The 16471-nt window shown below is 50.0% G+C and overlaps 1 protein-coding gene across 1 annotated transcript in view; it reads left to right on the top strand.

Moving 5' to 3' along the window:
* The window catches only part of Lct (lactase), a 47379-nt gene extending 32522 nt beyond the window's left edge, over positions 1-14857 (top strand). Inside the window, exons 10-17 of the mRNA XM_021648626.2 lie at positions 2781-3071; positions 3706-3904; positions 4713-4915; positions 6908-7017; positions 9277-9411; positions 11187-11410; positions 12375-12605; positions 13540-14857. Coding sequence (XP_021504301.1) covers positions 2781-3071; positions 3706-3904; positions 4713-4915; positions 6908-7017; positions 9277-9411; positions 11187-11410; positions 12375-12605; positions 13540-13754 — 1608 coding nt within the window. The 3' untranslated portion in view covers positions 13755-14857. The remainder of the gene's footprint in view (positions 1-2780; positions 3072-3705; positions 3905-4712; positions 4916-6907; positions 7018-9276; positions 9412-11186; positions 11411-12374; positions 12606-13539) is intronic.
* The last annotated feature ends 1614 nt before the right edge of the window (positions 14858-16471 follow it).

Here is a 16471-nt window from a genome sequence, read left to right as displayed (position 1 = left end):
CCCTTTTTGTTTTTTCAAGACAAGGTTTCTCTGTATATTTCTCTGTGTACATTCCATGGATGTCCTGGAACTCACTTTGTAGACCAGGCTGGCCTCACAATCACAAAGATCCTCCTGCCTCTGCCTCCCAAGTGCTGTGCTGGCATTAAAGTGTGCGCCGCCAAGCCTGGCCCCTCTCTCCTTTTGTGGTCCTGTGCTCCCCTTCTTCCCATGGAGTGTCCAGACACTGCTGCACACTGGGTTGGGAAGGATGAGCCCAGGGGGGTCTGCAGGATCCCGGTCTGGCTAGGAGTGTGGGGGAGAGGCCTGGGGGTGAGAGAAGGAGGAGGCCTTCATCAATGATTTTAGCATGACAGCTCTCTTAGATGGTATTCAGTGACACAGCTTGTGCACTCTCTTAGGACTGCACAGGGCGGTGTGAACCCTGGAGAAGTGGGTAAGGGTTTTCAGGGTGAGTATACATTACTGTCTGGGGCTGAGACACTGTGGGTGCTTTATTTGCATGGAGAGGAATTCCAGGTGCTGGGCTATGTGACTGCCTCAAGCATTTCCAGTGTAGTGGTCTCAGGGCCTTGTGGTGGGGTGGGGGTGGGGTGTGCAGGCCCAGAACAGGGAGGGAGTGACCCTACTCCTGCTGGTCTCAAAATTGAGGTTGGTTTTTTTTTTTTTTGGAGTTGGCAGTGGTGGTGCACATCTTTAATTCCAGCACTTGGGAGACAGGTGGATCTCTATGAGTTCGAGGCCAGCCTGGTGTACAAAGTGATTTCCAGGACAGCCAGGGCTACACAGAGAAACCCTGTCTCAAAAAAAAAAAAAATTTCAGGGTTTGAACACACCTTGACCTCGCTCTAGCTCCATGCGTGTTTCTCTAGACCGTGTGCCCCATGCCCTCTCCCCGTCTCCTTCCTTCCTCATCTCTTCCCTTCCCTGGTTCTCCTCCTCCTTTTCCTGGTTTTTAGAGATAGGGTCTTATATATTCCAGACTAGCCTTGAATTTTCTGAGTACCTCATAATTCTTGAATTCTTCTGCCTCCTTGCCCTGAGATGCTGGGGTTCCAAGCACGCACGCCTGTGCCTGGTTTCTGAGGTGCTGGGGGGGGGATAACCCAGGCAGGCCGCTAGCGGTTAAGCCACACCCCAGTCCCCTTCTTAGTCCTCGACGGCACACAGGCCTCTCTAGTGCCTTTTCCTCTGCAGCTGTTCGGTGGCCATTTCTCTAGAGCCCCAGCTGGCTCTCCCACTGATGCCCGCAGTGCTGCCAGAGGGCCACAAGTTGTAGGTCCTCTCAGTAGCCAGAGCTGCAAGACGTGAGGGTTCCCGCACGTATGATTGTCTAGTCAGCCTTTCAACCGTCCCGCCTCACGTGTATTTACTATTCACATTTATTCATTATCTACGACACGGGCTCTCAGGTGTACCAGGCTGGCTTCAGGCTCACTCTGGAGCCGGGATGACCTTGACCTTCTCATCCTCTTGCCTCTACCTTCCAAGAACTGGGGTTACCAGTATGCACCAAAACTCCCAGCATATGCAGGGCTGGGAATAGAGCCCAGGGCCTCATGCTCTCCGGGCCACGCCTCTTCCACCCTAGCCACCAACCTCACACTGTGTCTATTTACAGCCAGTTTATGTCCATACACCCAGTAACAATCTAGGGCTAATGCAAGCCCCTTCAGTTTCCGTATTTGTGTCTCCTTTCTCCAGTGAAGAACTACCTGTATAAATCTCTCTACATAAATCTAGCTTCTTACATGTTCACCTCGTCCCTTTGGTTCCAGCCTCCTCCACACTCCACGCCCATGACGGGGCTCCCGCTGGCTCCACTCCGCCCCTCTCCCAGCCAGGGCCGATGTGCAGCTCCATCTCGGCCGTGGCCATTGACACCATACTTGTTGAAATGTTTTAAAGTAGAATACAGAGGAGGTAGCTATCTATGCACAGAACACCACAGTGGCTGATTGCAAGGGAGCTGGGGGGGGAGGAAGCTCTAGAATAGCCGTGTGTGCCTGGGCTCCAGCTGCTCTCTCCACACCAGTACCTCGCCTTGTGATTTGCTTGGCTGTAGTTAGAGGTGGTGGGGAGGTGGCACTGCTGGCGCAGGACCTTTAGTGGTGCCCACCAGATGCCAGACCCGCTGCCAGCATTAACTGGAAAACTAAACTGAATACAGCTTTAGAGCTGCGGATGGGCCTCAGTGGAGCACTTGGTTCGTCACATACAGTTTAAAGCCAGCCTCGGCTGTGTGTGTGCGCGAGGGGGATACCTCACTGCATGGTCATTTGGGAAGCCAGCGCAGTGGCTGTGTGTGTGCGCGAGGGGGGGCGGCATGCCTCACTGCATGGTCATTTGGGAAGCCAGCCTCGGCTGTGTGTGTGTGTGGGGCGGGGGGCATGCCTCACTGCAGTCATTTGGGAAGCCAGCCTCGGCTGTGTGTGCGGGGGGGGGGGGGGCATGCCTCACTGCATGGTCATTTGGGAAGCCAGCCTCGGCTGTGTGTGCGGGGAGGGGCATGCCTCACTGCATGGTCATTTGGGAAGCCAGCGCAGTGGCAGAGCGCAGTGCGATGACGCCGTGTGTGCAGTGCAAGTCTAGTAAATGGAGGCGGGTGTCCAGAGGAGGCTCCCCAAGGTGATGCATAGTAAATGGAGGCGGGTGTCCAGAGGAGGCTCCCCAAGGCGATGCATAGTAAATGGAGGCGCGTGTCCAGAGGAGGCTCCCCAAGGCGATGCAGAAGAGGCTCTGTGTTTCAGAGGACTTAGGCCACCTCTTGTCATCTTGAGGTTGAAGGTGCATGGAGAGCAGACGGCAAAGGACTCAGTATCTGGGACACATTTTCCCACACACCGCTGAAGATTGGGAATGATGACAATGGAGACGTGGCATGCGACAGTTACCACAAGATTGCTGAGGATGTGGTGGCCCTTCAGAATCTGGGTGTGTCCCACTATCGCTTCTCCATCTCCTGGTCTAGAATCCTCCCGGACGGAACCACCAAGTTCATCAATGAAGCAGGCCTCAACTACTATGTCCAGTTCATAGATGCGCTGCTGGCTGCTGGCATCATACCACAGGTGAGGATGTGGCCCCTGCAGGCAGTGGCTCAAAAGGAGCCCACTTATTACACTAACAAAATGCTGGGCTTTTATTTATTTAATATATTTAAAGATACTGCTTCTCATACCTTTTTACTTATTTTTCAGGTAGGGTCTTATTTATTATGTTTGGGACAAGGTCTCATATAGCCCAGCAGGCCTCCAAGTCCTTATATAGCTGAAGTTGTCTTTGAACTTCTGATCTTTCTGCCTCCAACTCATGAGTGTTAGGTTTACAGGCATGCACCAGCATACCAAATATGTGGGTAATGGTGCCCAGGGCTTCACACATGCTAGGCAAGTACTCTATTCTCAAATCCTAAAAGATGTGGTGTGTATCTGTGCGTGTGTGATTGAACCCAGGTCACTGGGTTTGGTGGCAGCGCCTTTAACTGCTCAGCTGTCTTCCCAGCACCACAATGGTTTTTCAACTTGGTTTTGATTTGTCTCTCAATTGACGTGGCACAGAACTGCAGAGTGAAATGTTCCCCTCTCAGAACGCCTGTGAGGCCTTCTGCGTCAGTGTCCCTTGCAGACACCTGTGCCTGCATGTCTCATGTTGCCAGCTTCCTGAGGGAATATCTGCCAGAATACTGCTTCTGCTTCCATCTAGGTGACCATGTATCACTGGGACCTGCCCCAGGCCCTGCAAGACACCGGAGGCTGGGAGAATGAGGCAATCGTGCAGCTGTTTAAGGAGTACGCGGATGTGCTCTTCCAGAGGCTGGGGGACAAGGTGAAGTTCTGGATCACACTGAATGAGCCCTTCGTCATTGCTGCCCATGGCTATGGCACTGGGGTGTCTGCTCCAGGTAAAGGCCCGAGGTCAGCTCTTAGCATCTTAACATTCTTAGCATCTTGAAGACCTGAAGGCGTGTGGCATGAGGATCACGGCCAGGCCACTGTGTCGGAACTCTGCCTCCATGGACCTGGGGAGATGGTCAATTGATAAAGCGCTTGCCATGGGAGTATGGGGGTCTGAGTTCTCTGCCCAGAACCCATGCAAACAAACAAACAAACAAACAAACAGGTGTGGTGAAGTCAGATGCTCCCTGGGCCCGCCGGTTAGTGTAGCCACAAGAGACCCCGTCTTCCTATGAGGACACCCAAGGCCAACCCTGGCCTCTGCCTACACTCACACAGATGAATCTACAGATTTATTTTTTAAACTTGAAATGGGATGGGGAGGCATTTCTCAGGTTACCGATGAATGCATCTTCCGTGGCTCTTGGGTTTGAGCACTTGTTCTCATGGAGTGTGTCACTGCCTCCTTGGGTGTGTCCTCCAGTCCTGACTGACTTCATGGTGACCTTCTAGAGTTCTAGGATGTCAGCTTCTGAGCAGACATCACAGTAGACATCCCCCTGCAGAAGGGGACATAAGCCAGCACAGATCGAGCACCTTCTCTCGCCAGAGTGCTGCTGGCTGCTGCCCACAAACAGCTCCATGCCCTTCTGATGAGTTCTTTGCTGCCTGTTCTCCCTGAAAGACGCTAGAAGGCTGACTTACTCTCTGCTGTCCAGCAGAAGGAATCGGAATGCCAGTCTTCTTAGTGACAAAGCCCTCCTTCCATGCACAGAGAGGATGACGTTTCCCACTGACACCCCCATGTGTTTCCAGGGATCTCCTTCAGGCCTGGCACGGCTCCATACATTGCTGGCCACAACCTAATAAAGGCTCATGCCGAGGCCTGGCACCTCTACAACGACAAGTACCGCCGCAGCCAGGGAGGCGTGATCTCCATCACCATCAGCAGTGACTGGGCTGAGCCCAGGGATCCCTCCAGACAGGAGGATGTGGAGGCTGCCAGGAGATATGTGCAGGTCTGTTGTTTTTAATAAAATCCCAGTCCTTCCACTTTACCAAGAAAGACCCAGGAGCCAGATGCTGGGGTGAAAGCCTGCTAGCTCAGAGAGGCGGAGAAAGCACCCAGCTGACCTTCCTACCCAGTGACATCCCAAAAGAAAAAATATTCCATCCCCACACTGTCAAGAATCCCTCAGACTGAACGTCCCTCCCTTCTCCCTTCTACTTCCCGTGTGTCTCTGTAGCCATCCTTCTCACTTCTTACTCTCTATGTTTTTATTTTTTTTTTTGACAAGATTTCTCTGTGTAGCCCTGGCTGTCCTGCACTCACTCTGTAGTCCAGGCTGCCTGGAACTCACAGAGATCTGCCTGCCTCTGCCTGTACATGCTGGGACTACAGGCGTGCGCCACTTCCGGTGTCTTCAGGTTTTTCCGTCTGTGAAGTACATGTTTCTACGCACTAAGAGGTTTGCTGTGACAGCTGGGCTGGATTTATGAGACTGAGGGTTTTTTAAAGATTTGGTTTATTTTATGTGTTTGCGTGTGTGTCTGTGTGTGCGCATGTGAGGGCAGGAGACTGTGGATCCAGAAAAGGGCATCAGAGATCCAGGAATGTTTGTGAGCCACCCAGCCGGGTGCTGGGAACCAAACTCAGCTCCTCTGGAGATAGCAAGTGCTCTTCTCTCAGCCAGGAACTGAGTTTTAAGTCTTAAAAATTCTCTGTGGGTTGGCAAGATGGCTCAGTGAGCAAAGGTTCCATCCTCAGAACCCACACAGAGGAAGAGGAGACTCTACCGTGTTGTCTTTTGATTTACACGTGCATTGTGGCACCACCCCCACCCCATGCACATGTGCTCTCGGGTGTGAGCGCACACACACACACACACACACACACACACACACACACGGAGACAGAGGCACACATACACAGCTGTTGTAGTAATTTAAAAAAATGAATGTTGGGCTGTGTAATGGCTATTATGAGGCCTGAGATTATCACAGCGGCACTACCTAGCTGGCTCTCACAAACAATGACACCGCACCTGCTAGATTTCCTAGTTGCCTTATTTACCCTGAGCCGGGCAGACATTCCTACCCACGCTGTCCGAATCACCTCACCATCTCCCAGCCCCCATCCAATGCCATCCTCCTCAACCATCCTATCTTCCAGCTATAATCTTATAAATACTTGCTTTTTTATTCTTCATCTGCACCTCCTCATGCCATTATTGGAATCCTTCCTCCCGGCCCCATGTGGTTTCTTCTCCAGGCTAAGCCATCCTGGCATCTTCCTTCTTCCTGTCCTTCTCTTTCCTTTGATTCTCCCCACCTGGGAACCTTGCCATGCCTACCCCATTCTGCCCTGCCCAGGTATAGGCTGATGAATCAACCAATCAGGTATGTCCTAGGTAGGTTTACAAAACAAAGATAGGTGTAACCAGATCATCAGGGTCAGTGACAATCATCAGACCAACTCCAACATGCTACTGCTATCACTAATGACAGTTTAAAAAGTCGTTAGTACAGGGCTGGGGTAACTCACCCTGCTGAGTGCTTGCTCGGCATACATGGAGCCTGAGGCAGGAGGGCCGGGGCTGTAGGCTCCTCTAGGCAATACAGCGAGGTTAAGGCCGGCCTGTGCTGCCGTGAGACCTTGCTTATATATACGCCTCACTAGCTGGAACGCTGGCCTGAGGCTAATTTTCTCTACTCTCTGCTTCCACTATAGCAGGTAACAGAGACAGGCTGAACCCATCACCTCTGGGTGCCAGAATTTAATTTCTGAGAAACTTTTTAGTGTCCCTGATTTTCTAATTTTCAAAGCAAAGGGCATGCACCCTTCCTGGAAGTCGATTCTACAGTAGACAGATGCCCACACAGAGCACTCATGTTCATGAGGACCCCTGATAGGAGGGAATGACTCTCCGAGGCCTGGCAGTGCCTGTCAAAGGTGAGAGGCCTCTCTCCCAAGTCAGTGTCCACAGACTTTCCACTTCCCCTCCCCACAGTTTATGGGAGGCTGGTTTGCACACCCCATCTTCAAAAATGGAGATTATCCAGAGGTGATGAAGACCCGGATCCTTGAGAGGAGCCTGGCGGCTGGCCTCAACAAGTCCAGGTAAGTGCTGTGTCCAGAGCAGCGAGTGTGGCGTGTGCCAGGCAGGGCGCCATGCCTTGGGTCCTCTCTTTGCTAAGAAGATAGCAGGTGATCACATGTGCGAAACTCAGCTCAGCCGGCTGTGTCTGGACAACACTGTTTCCGTGGAGCCATCCATCACCTCTGACTTACAGTCTTCCCACCTCCTCTCCTTTGGGGACGCTCGAGGGGAGGGAGGGGGGTGGTGGAGACCTTTAGGGAGGGCGCCATGGTCTGGCCTGCCCTGCACTTGGTCTCTGCTGGTTCCCATCTGCTGCAAGAAGCTTTCCTGATGAGAATGGAGTCACTGATCTACTGGTAGGTTTTAGTTGTTTGGTTTTGTCTTTTTGTCTGATGGTTTTTTGTTTGTTTTGATTTTTTGTTTTTGAAAGAAAGAAAAAAAAAACAACAAAGTTGAGCAAGTAGGGAGGTGGGGAGAGCCTGGGTAGAGTTGGAGGAGGGAGAAACATAATCAAAACATTTTGCATGAAAAACAAAAATCTTAAATTAAAAAACAAAATTCAGAGGAGAGCCTGACATGGAAGATGCTCCTGACAAAACAGCTGCAGTTATTATTACTGTCCTCTGGGACTGCATGCCTACTTCTAAGCAACCCCATTGCCTCACTCCAGGGGCAAATGCCCCAGTGCCCCTGCTCTAGTGTATCACCATGAGTGATTGCTTGGAGGGTGAGGCCCCTGCCTTTTGCCATTAGCCAGCAGATGGCAGTGCCCCTGCTTGCTGGCTCCACTCACTTCCGGTCAGGAGCAGTTTTCATTGATGGCCTCCACTGACACTTCTCTTACTAAAGATGAGTAATAAAGGCCAGGTCAAGAGTGCTTGCCCACATGGGTGATGTCCAAAGCATGGCTGCCTTCCTCTGGAACCAACAGCTAGCTAAGACTCAGCCAGTTGGCACTGGAGGTGTGCCAAGTGGAAACACACAGAAAGATGGTCCCTGGCTTTATCCGGATAGACTCACAAGTGCTACACTAGTTCATGTGACCAGCAGAAGAGGAAAGGAATCCAGCAGGTATTCATTTCTAACAGCCTTTGAGACTTTCCCCTCAAATACTCCATCCTGCCCGCCCATCTTGGAATATTTAAAATTCTGGTTCTGGCTTTGTAGCACACACCTGGCCTGTACAGGTGTGTCCTGATGGGAAAGGCTGTGCTGGTGTCTGATGCGCCCTTCTGCAAGTGGGCACTCTGCTCCATTCCCACAGCTCTGTTGAGCAGCCAGTGTACGTGTACGTCTGGATAAGAACCAAGAAGGCAGAGTCTGGACGCTCCAGTTGCTGACAGAGCAGCTGGGATGATGGACATGATGGCATGGGATTCTATTCCTCAGTTTCTTCAGGAGAAAGAAAACTCCAAAGAGACCTGAGAGGCTGTGTAGACCCCAGGAAACCATGTAGACCCTGGGTTTTTGTTCTTCGGGACAGGGTTTCTCTGTGTAGCCTTGGCTGTTAGACCAGGCTGGCCTTGAACTCATAGAGACCCACCTGCCTCTGTCTTCCAGAGTGCTGGAATCACATGCCCAGCTGAGCTGGACTTTCTTAGTGACAAGGACTTGGGGGAGTAGAAGTCACTGTGTCTCAGGGTTAGGGTTGCAGAGAAAGCACGAGGTGACAACATATAGCACAGATCTGAGAGACTGAACCTGCTGCAGGGCCAGGGCCTGTCGAGGAGATCCAGACAGCCTTGGCCTTGAGGCCACCAGCTGAGAAGTATTATGGATTCCAGAGAGAGAAGCAAGGGTCAAGAACACAAGTTCAGGGAACTAATCAGCGGAGAAAAAGTCCACACATCCAACACTGAGCTCTCAAAGCTCTCCTGTCAGTGAAGAAAGCAGCCAGAGGGCACCCGAAAGCAAGCCCAGCCAGAGCACAGGGTCTCCCACAGGGCTGGGAGGACACCAATGACGGAAGACTAAACACAAGAGCATAAGGGAATAGTCTAAAGGAAATTACCTCAGGTGCACCCTTGGTCTTTAAATCTGTCATGAATGGTAGGAATTGAAATGTCTGAAGGAAACGGGGTGGAGGTGGGGGGACTGCCAATGGGCAGAACAGCTCTTTGGGGAGGAGGGATGCAACAGCAGATAGAAGGGCTTCTCTTTCCAGGGAACTGCTCCAGGCACAGCCAAGTGCTTGGAGTCTCCCTACCTTCTCCAGACATTCTCTCCGCAAAGTGTGATTCTTCCTGAAGCTCCTTCCCCTAATGGCTCCCTCTTTCTAGGCTCCCTGAGTTTACAGAGAGCGAGAAGAGGAGGATCAATGGCACCTTTGACTTCTTTGGGTTCAATCACTACACTACTGTCCTGGCCTACAACCTCAACTACGCCACTGCCATCACTTCCTTTGATGCGGACAGGTAAGACAGCCAACAAGGCACGGAGGGAGAAAGTGCGCCTCGCCCTTGTACTCAGGACTGTCTGGTTCAGAACCCGCCTGACGGCGTGCACACCAGGTGTGCTCAGCGCTGCAGAGTCGTAGCCATACAGCACTGCATTTCCCGCTGCTTCCCCTAATGCGTCCCTGGCTTCTTTCTTCAAGACAAGGCCAAAGAATTATGTGTGTATTATAAAAACACGTGTTCGCCGAGGAGACATTCTTGCATGAGCCTGGTGGTGGTTGGCACACACCTTTAATCCTCGCACCTAGGTAGAGGCAGGGGGATCTTTCTAAGTTTTAAGCCAGTCTGGTCTACAGAGTGAGTTCTTGGACAGCCAGAACTACTCAGAGAAAGAGAGAGAGAGAGGGAGAGAGGGAGAGGAAGAAATAAAGGAAAGTTCTTGCATGGATGATTTCAGAAGCGATGTGAAGGGACATTGATCCATGTTATTGTTGTTGTTATTATTGTTATTTCTAATTGTTATCCTTAGTTGCAATTAGTTTATAATAGCAAGAGTTATTGTGCCTTTTGTGTGTGAGTGTTCATGTGCGGGGCCTCTCTTCACCTCCCCGCACCAGGGCCATAAACAACCACTACCATGCCCTGCCCCTTGTTTCTTTTGACATGGACTCGTGCTTACAAGGCAGGGACTTCACAGCTATCTCTCCAGCCCCTGTTTTCCACACCAAGCATCTTTCTGGCTTTCTTCACAAATCAGCCTTCCGTGCTCCACCTCTACTTGGAACCAGAGTTGGTCCCCTCTGCTTACGTCCCTGAAGCCTCACAGTTCTGTTGTATTTGGCATCAATATATACTAATATATCTTTTAGCAAAGCTGCTGTTAATCCTAAACAGCTGTATAACCAAATCACCACACAGAGACTATGCTTTATTTAGATAACCTTGAGCACAATGCTGGGCAATACTTACTCCATCCTAAATTCATTCTCCACCTCATTCCAAGACCTCTCCTCCTGCTTCTCTCCCCCAGCTCGCTCCCCTCTCCTCTTCCTCTCCTCCCCTCTCCCCCTCCTCTCCTCCCCTCTCCCGCCTACTCCTTCCTCTCCATTGCTCAACTTTGTGGCTGGTTGCTTTATTTTGGCATGTTTACACAAAGTTGAGACAGGTGATGCTTAGAACAAGTATCACAATGCAATGTCCAGATTGAAACCAGAGAATGGGGAAGAGAAATCAGCATTTGAACAAACAAGGGTAAGGTGTATACATTCCAAAAGAACATTATACCAACACAATTCTGAGACTGTTTCCCCCAGAAACCTCCACCAAAGCCTATGGGACACAGCATTCAGTTCAGCTAAGTGGAATGAAGTGCTGTGAAGAATCCAGGGGTGGAGGAGTCTATCTGTGGAAATACAGGGCTCGTCAGATACCTCAGCCATGACTTCCCCCAGCAGGCATTCCTCTGCCATGACCTGCTCCCCTTTTCCATCATTTTAGAAGGGTCAAGGATGTGGACATTTGAGGCGGTCCTCACCTCTCTGCTTCCTGTCACACACAGATGAGGACTCCCAGAACAGGGATCACTAACTGGACAGGTGACCTGAAGACCCATTCTCTGAAGGGAGTGCTTGTATTTCAACAGAAGACAGGAGCTGGGGACATGCACAGCTGTTCATGTTAGTGAGGTGTCTTGTGAGCAGGGTCCACGAGAGGGACCCTAAGCAAGCCCTGGAGCTTATAAACCAGAGCTGACCTTTACCTTGTGAAGGTGCCATGTGACCTTTACCTTGCAGGGGAGTGGCCTCCGTTACAGACCGCTCTTGGCCAGACTCCGGCTCCTTCTGGCTGAAGATGACCCCTTTTGGCTTCCGGAGGATCTTGAACTGGCTGAAGGAGGAGTACAACAACCCTCCAATTTATGTCACAGAGAATGGAGTGTCTAGACGGGGAAACCCAGAACTCAACGACACGGACAGAATCTACTACCTCCGCAGCTACATCAATGAGGCCCTCAAGGGTAAGAAGAGCTCCTGTCTCCACCCTGACTGGCTCAAATGAGCCCCCGTCACTGCTGGAGCAGCACAGTGTGTGTAGAAGGGCAGCCTGGCACCCCTAGGGAGAGTAGTGAGAAGGCCTTTTGCTCTAAGGAGTTTGAGGCTAGAATGTAAGGCCTTTCTTTTTCAAGGTTTACCTACAGCAATTAAAACCAGTTGCCTGAACTGGCTGGACTTTAGTGTCTGACCTGAGTCCTCGGCAACCCTTAGTCTTTCTTGCAGTTTGGCATCTCTGCACATTACTGTCCTGCAGCAGGTCAAGAGTAGTCTGCTGGCTGCTCTAGGGAGACAGCTCAGTTGTTAATGCGCTTGTACAATCATGGGACCTGACTTCAATCCCAGACACCATATGAAAAGCTGGGCATGGTGGTGGATGCTTGTAGCCCCAGCCCGAGGAGGTAGAGAATGGAGAATCCTCTGGGCTCACAGGACAAGGTGGACAGCCCCTGAGGAACACTGTCCAAGGATCACCTCTGGCCTCTACACGCACCCACACATGGCACTCATATGAACATATAGCTACATATTATAAGTGTGATGTGTAGGTATGTTCTGGGCTCTACTACAGCCAAGGAAATGGCTGGGAGGTCCTATTGCAGCTCAGATCTCTTGCTTCTTAAAGCTCCTGCCTCTCTGGGGAGGAGTATTTCAGGGTCCTGACTCAGACCAAATCTCCTGAGTTATAGAAGCAAGCAGTGGGGTTAGCTCAGGCTACCCAAGTTCCACTCAGAACTGAGCCTTTCTAGAAAGATACCGATAGCCCTGATGTCCACTCGAGAAGACCTGCTAACACACAGGAAAGGGCCGTAAAGCTGGAACTCACACTTTACAGTTAGGACAGTGGGGACAGCCGCGAGCTCAGCTTCAGGATGCCTGGCACACAGGTGTCCTGATAGGAAGGTGCTCACACCACCTGTGTTTGAACAGCGGTGCAGGATAAGGTGGACCTTCGAGGATACACAGTGTGGAGCGTGATGGACAACTTCGAATGGGCCACAGGCTTTGCAGAGAGGTTTGGTGTGCACTTTGTGAACCGCTCTGACCCTTCTCTGCCAAGAATCCCCAAGGCATCGGCCAAGTTCTATGCCTCTGTAGTCCGCTGCAATGGCTTTCCTGACCCTGCTCAAGGACCTCATCCTTGTCTCCACCAACCAGCAGGTGAGGCAGCTTTGGGAGGGACCGGCTGAAGGGTAAAGGGCACAAGTAAGCTGCTCTTTCACCCTCCTTCCTCTAGTTTAGATCTTTGCCTACTGTTTCTGACCCTTCATTTGTAGGCAGGCGCCCTTTGCTGACACAGGACTCAGAGCTAGTGTTGCCCGTAGACTGGGGGCCTCCTGTAGAAATGAGCAGACCGGGATTCTTCCAGCCCGACCCCTAACTCACTATGGCACCTTCCTTGAGAAGGATAGATGCTTCCAGGCAGTTAGGTCAAGTTAAAGGATTGTAAAAGCAAGTCTGAGGCCAGCCTGGTCTACAAAGCAAACCCAGACAGCCAAGGCTACACAGAAAAACCCTGTCTCAGAAACAAAACAAATAAAAGCAAAACAGATTCAGGGCTAGGGATGTGGCTCTTTCGGTAGAGAGCTCATCTAGTACGCACAGGTGATGGAGGCTCCATACCCAGTACCACACAAACAGGGCACCATAGCACACCCCTGTAATCCTAGCAATTAGGAAGCAGTGGCAGTAGAATTTGAAGTTCAAAATCATCCCTGGCTATCTAGCTATCCTGAGTCCTGTCTGAGCTACACGAGACCCAATCTCAGGAGAAAAAAGGGTGGGGGTGGGGCACAGTGGGGTGGCGCAGTAGGTGAAAGCACTATGGCATGAGTTCAATACTCGGAACCCCAAACGCAAAGAGAGAGCTCCCGAAAGTCGCCCTCTGACCCTATATGGGCATCACGGCATGCACATGCACACAATTATAAAAACAACACAGCAATGAAGGGGCCCAAGCCCCGAGTGTGCTTTTGCTGTGTATGTTTGGGGTGTATATTCTGCTGCATCTGGACTGCAGAGGTCAGTGGGACTTCTTCAGAGCAGACTGCTAGTGAACAGCACCAGATCCTGAGCCTCCCTTGTCCTCTTCTAGATGCTGGACCGACCGCCAGCCCTGTGAACGCAGAAGTGCCCTTCCTGGGGCTGATGCTGGGCGTCACAGAAGCACAGACGGCGCTGTATGTGCTCTTCGCGCTTCTGCTACTTGGAGTTTGTAGCTTGGCATTTCTGTTATACAAATACTGCAAGCACTCCAAGCAAGGGAAAACACAGTCAAGCCAACACAACCTGAGTCTGTCACAATTCTGACAAGTGACCACCTCCTCAAGTTGTGCAGCCTTGTTTCTTTAGATAGGTATGCGAGCACCAGACCCCTCCCCACAGTGGACTTCTTCATCAAGGCTTTCTGCACTGTTGGAGATAACTCATCTTGAAGCTTTTCAAGTTCCCAACTGAAATGAGAGCATCTTCAGTACTGGGAATTTCCCTGTGGGCTCTGAGAAGGCTGCATGGCGCCCTGTGCGAACGTAGAGGTTGAAGTGTCTAGCGATCCTGTGTGCTCATTTCGGTGTTTGATGGCAGACTCCTAGGAGCGCAGACTTCCTTTGACAAGAAAGCAGATTCTGACCCCTCTTGCAGCTCCCTCCCTTTCTGCCTATGTAGAATAAAACCATGAAAATAGAGACTGTGGACTATATCCTGCTGTGGCTGCCTCCTGAGACAGAAGTGGGAATGCATGAAGCTACACGAAGCATTTCCAAATCCAGACCATGGCTGCTCGCTTCCATCCCTTGGGGCGTTTATTCTGTCTCCCTTGTCAACTTTTACGCCACTCACGGCTCTCCTGAAATCAGATACTGACAGCAGGCCCTGAGGACAGCAGGCCCTGAGTGGTGGCTTGAAGGCCCAAATGATCTGACCCTGGCCTGTGGAGCTCGTTTCCCTTCCTCTTCTGTCTGTGGTGGTTCTCGTGTGTAGGTAGACCATCCTATGACCGTCCTATGTTTCCTTTCTTCCATTTTTGATCACTGCTGTTTCTTTCTGTGAAGCCTTTCTGAAAACACCATCTAATTCCAGCTCAGGTACCACTCTCCTCTGGGACCTCTCCTTCCACTTTACAGGCTACATTGTCCTGGAATTTTATTTCTCTCTGCTACAAGTTTCTTGGGGCCAATGACTATGACTGTCTTTGGCCAGCACATTTTGGAGATAGAAATGGAAAGTATAGCTGCTCCTTTGTTTATCCATTTACAAAACACAACACACACTAATGGGAGATGAAGATATAGCCTTTAGCAACTCTTGAGCATACTACGGAACAATCACAACGGAAAGCACTTAAAAAATTCACTTGTTCCATAACATTTTTAGGTAGCTGGGAAATGATTACTAAATAAATAATTAAAAAATTTTTTTTTTGTTTGTTTCTTTGTTTTTGGCAGTGTTTCTCATTGTAACAGCCCTGGCTATCCTGGAACTCATTCTGTAGAGCAGACTGGCCTCAAACTCACAGAAATCTGCCTATCTCTGCCTCCCCGAGTTGAAGTTTTGTTTCTTATAATCGCTCCTAACGTACAATATATACACAGAAGTTTCTATCCAGGGGGCTGAAGACATAGTTCAGCTGTTAAGAGCACTGACTATTCTTCCAGAGGACTTGGGTTTGAATTCTCAGCATTCATATAACAGTTAATAACTGTAACTCCAGTTCTGGGGATCAACGCCCTCTTCTGGCCTCTGTGGGCACTAAATGCATGCGGTACAAAGACAAGACATACACATAGGCAAAACACCCATCCATCCATACAATCTTAAAAAATCCTATCCAAAGGTTCTATGACTAGCTTGGCAGTCAGGAGCTTTTGGTGACCATACATTCTTTTTCTGTTGATAGGAAAAGGGTGCCAAGTAGTTTCACTTGGTTTTCAGTCTTTTGAAAGAGGGCATCATTATGTACTCCTGGGTGACCTTGGAATTCTATATAGACCAAGCTAGCCTTGAACTTAAGGGTTATTCTACTGCCTCTGTTTGAAAACACAGGGATTATACACATGCACCACCATGGGCCAAATGGAGGTGTTTCTAAAGTTAAGATGTTGAGGACATTCCCTGGGCAGAAAAGTTCATGAGCTAAACGTTAGCAGCAATTAAGAGCACTTACTAGCCTCGCAGAGGTCCCAGGGCCAGTTCCTAGCATCCACAATGGCCTACAGCTATCCCCAGCTGTAGTTTCAAGATTCAGCGCCCTCCTCTGGCCTCTGCAAGCACCAGGTAGCGAGAAGTATGTTCATACATTCAAGCAAAACATTCATACACATGAAGTTAAAAATCTTTTTTGTTTTGTTTTGTTTTTGAGACAGGGTTTCTCTGTGTAGCCTTGGCTGTCCTGGACTTACTTTGTAGACCTTTGTAGAGTTTCATAGAGATCCACCTGCTTCTGCCTCCCGAATGCTGGGATTAAAGGTGTGTGCCACCACACCCAGCTTCAAGAAGAAAAAAAAAAGAAAAGAAAAGAAAGAAAAAGAAAAAAAGGTAAACTATAGTAATATTAGAATGTAATGTTGGTCTGGAGTTCCAGGACATCTGGGGCTACACACAAAAAACCCTGTCTCAGCACCCTCTCCCAGAGAATGTTAGGATATAAAAACTTAGGTTTTGAAATGGGAAAGATGTCTATGAGACTCAAAACCGAGTAAAAAGAAACACACTGATAACTGATTGTGTTAAAATAAGAAAAAAAAAATGTAAAGAGGGATCTTAAAACCACTGCTCAGTGGTTCTCAGGCCTGATGACCTGAGTCTGTTCCCAAGACACATACAGTGGAAGGAAGAACTGGTTCCCACAAACTCTCCTCTGACCTCCATCTTCATGCCTACTTCTTTCTTCCCTCCTTTTCTCTTTAACTATAATGAAAAACAATTTTTAGGAGGCTGGAAAGATGGCTCAGTATGTAAGAGTGCTTTGTTGCTCGATCTGATTTTAGTTCAGTTCCCAGCCTGTGACCAGGGGTTCTGACACACTCTTC

This window comes from Meriones unguiculatus, chromosome 18 (genome assembly GCF_030254825.1).
Source record: "Meriones unguiculatus strain TT.TT164.6M chromosome 18, Bangor_MerUng_6.1, whole genome shotgun sequence".
Lineage (NCBI taxonomy): Eukaryota > Metazoa > Chordata > Mammalia > Rodentia > Muridae > Meriones > Meriones unguiculatus.
Note: the sequence above shows the minus strand (reverse complement) of the source record. Positions and strands in the feature narration are given on the sequence as shown.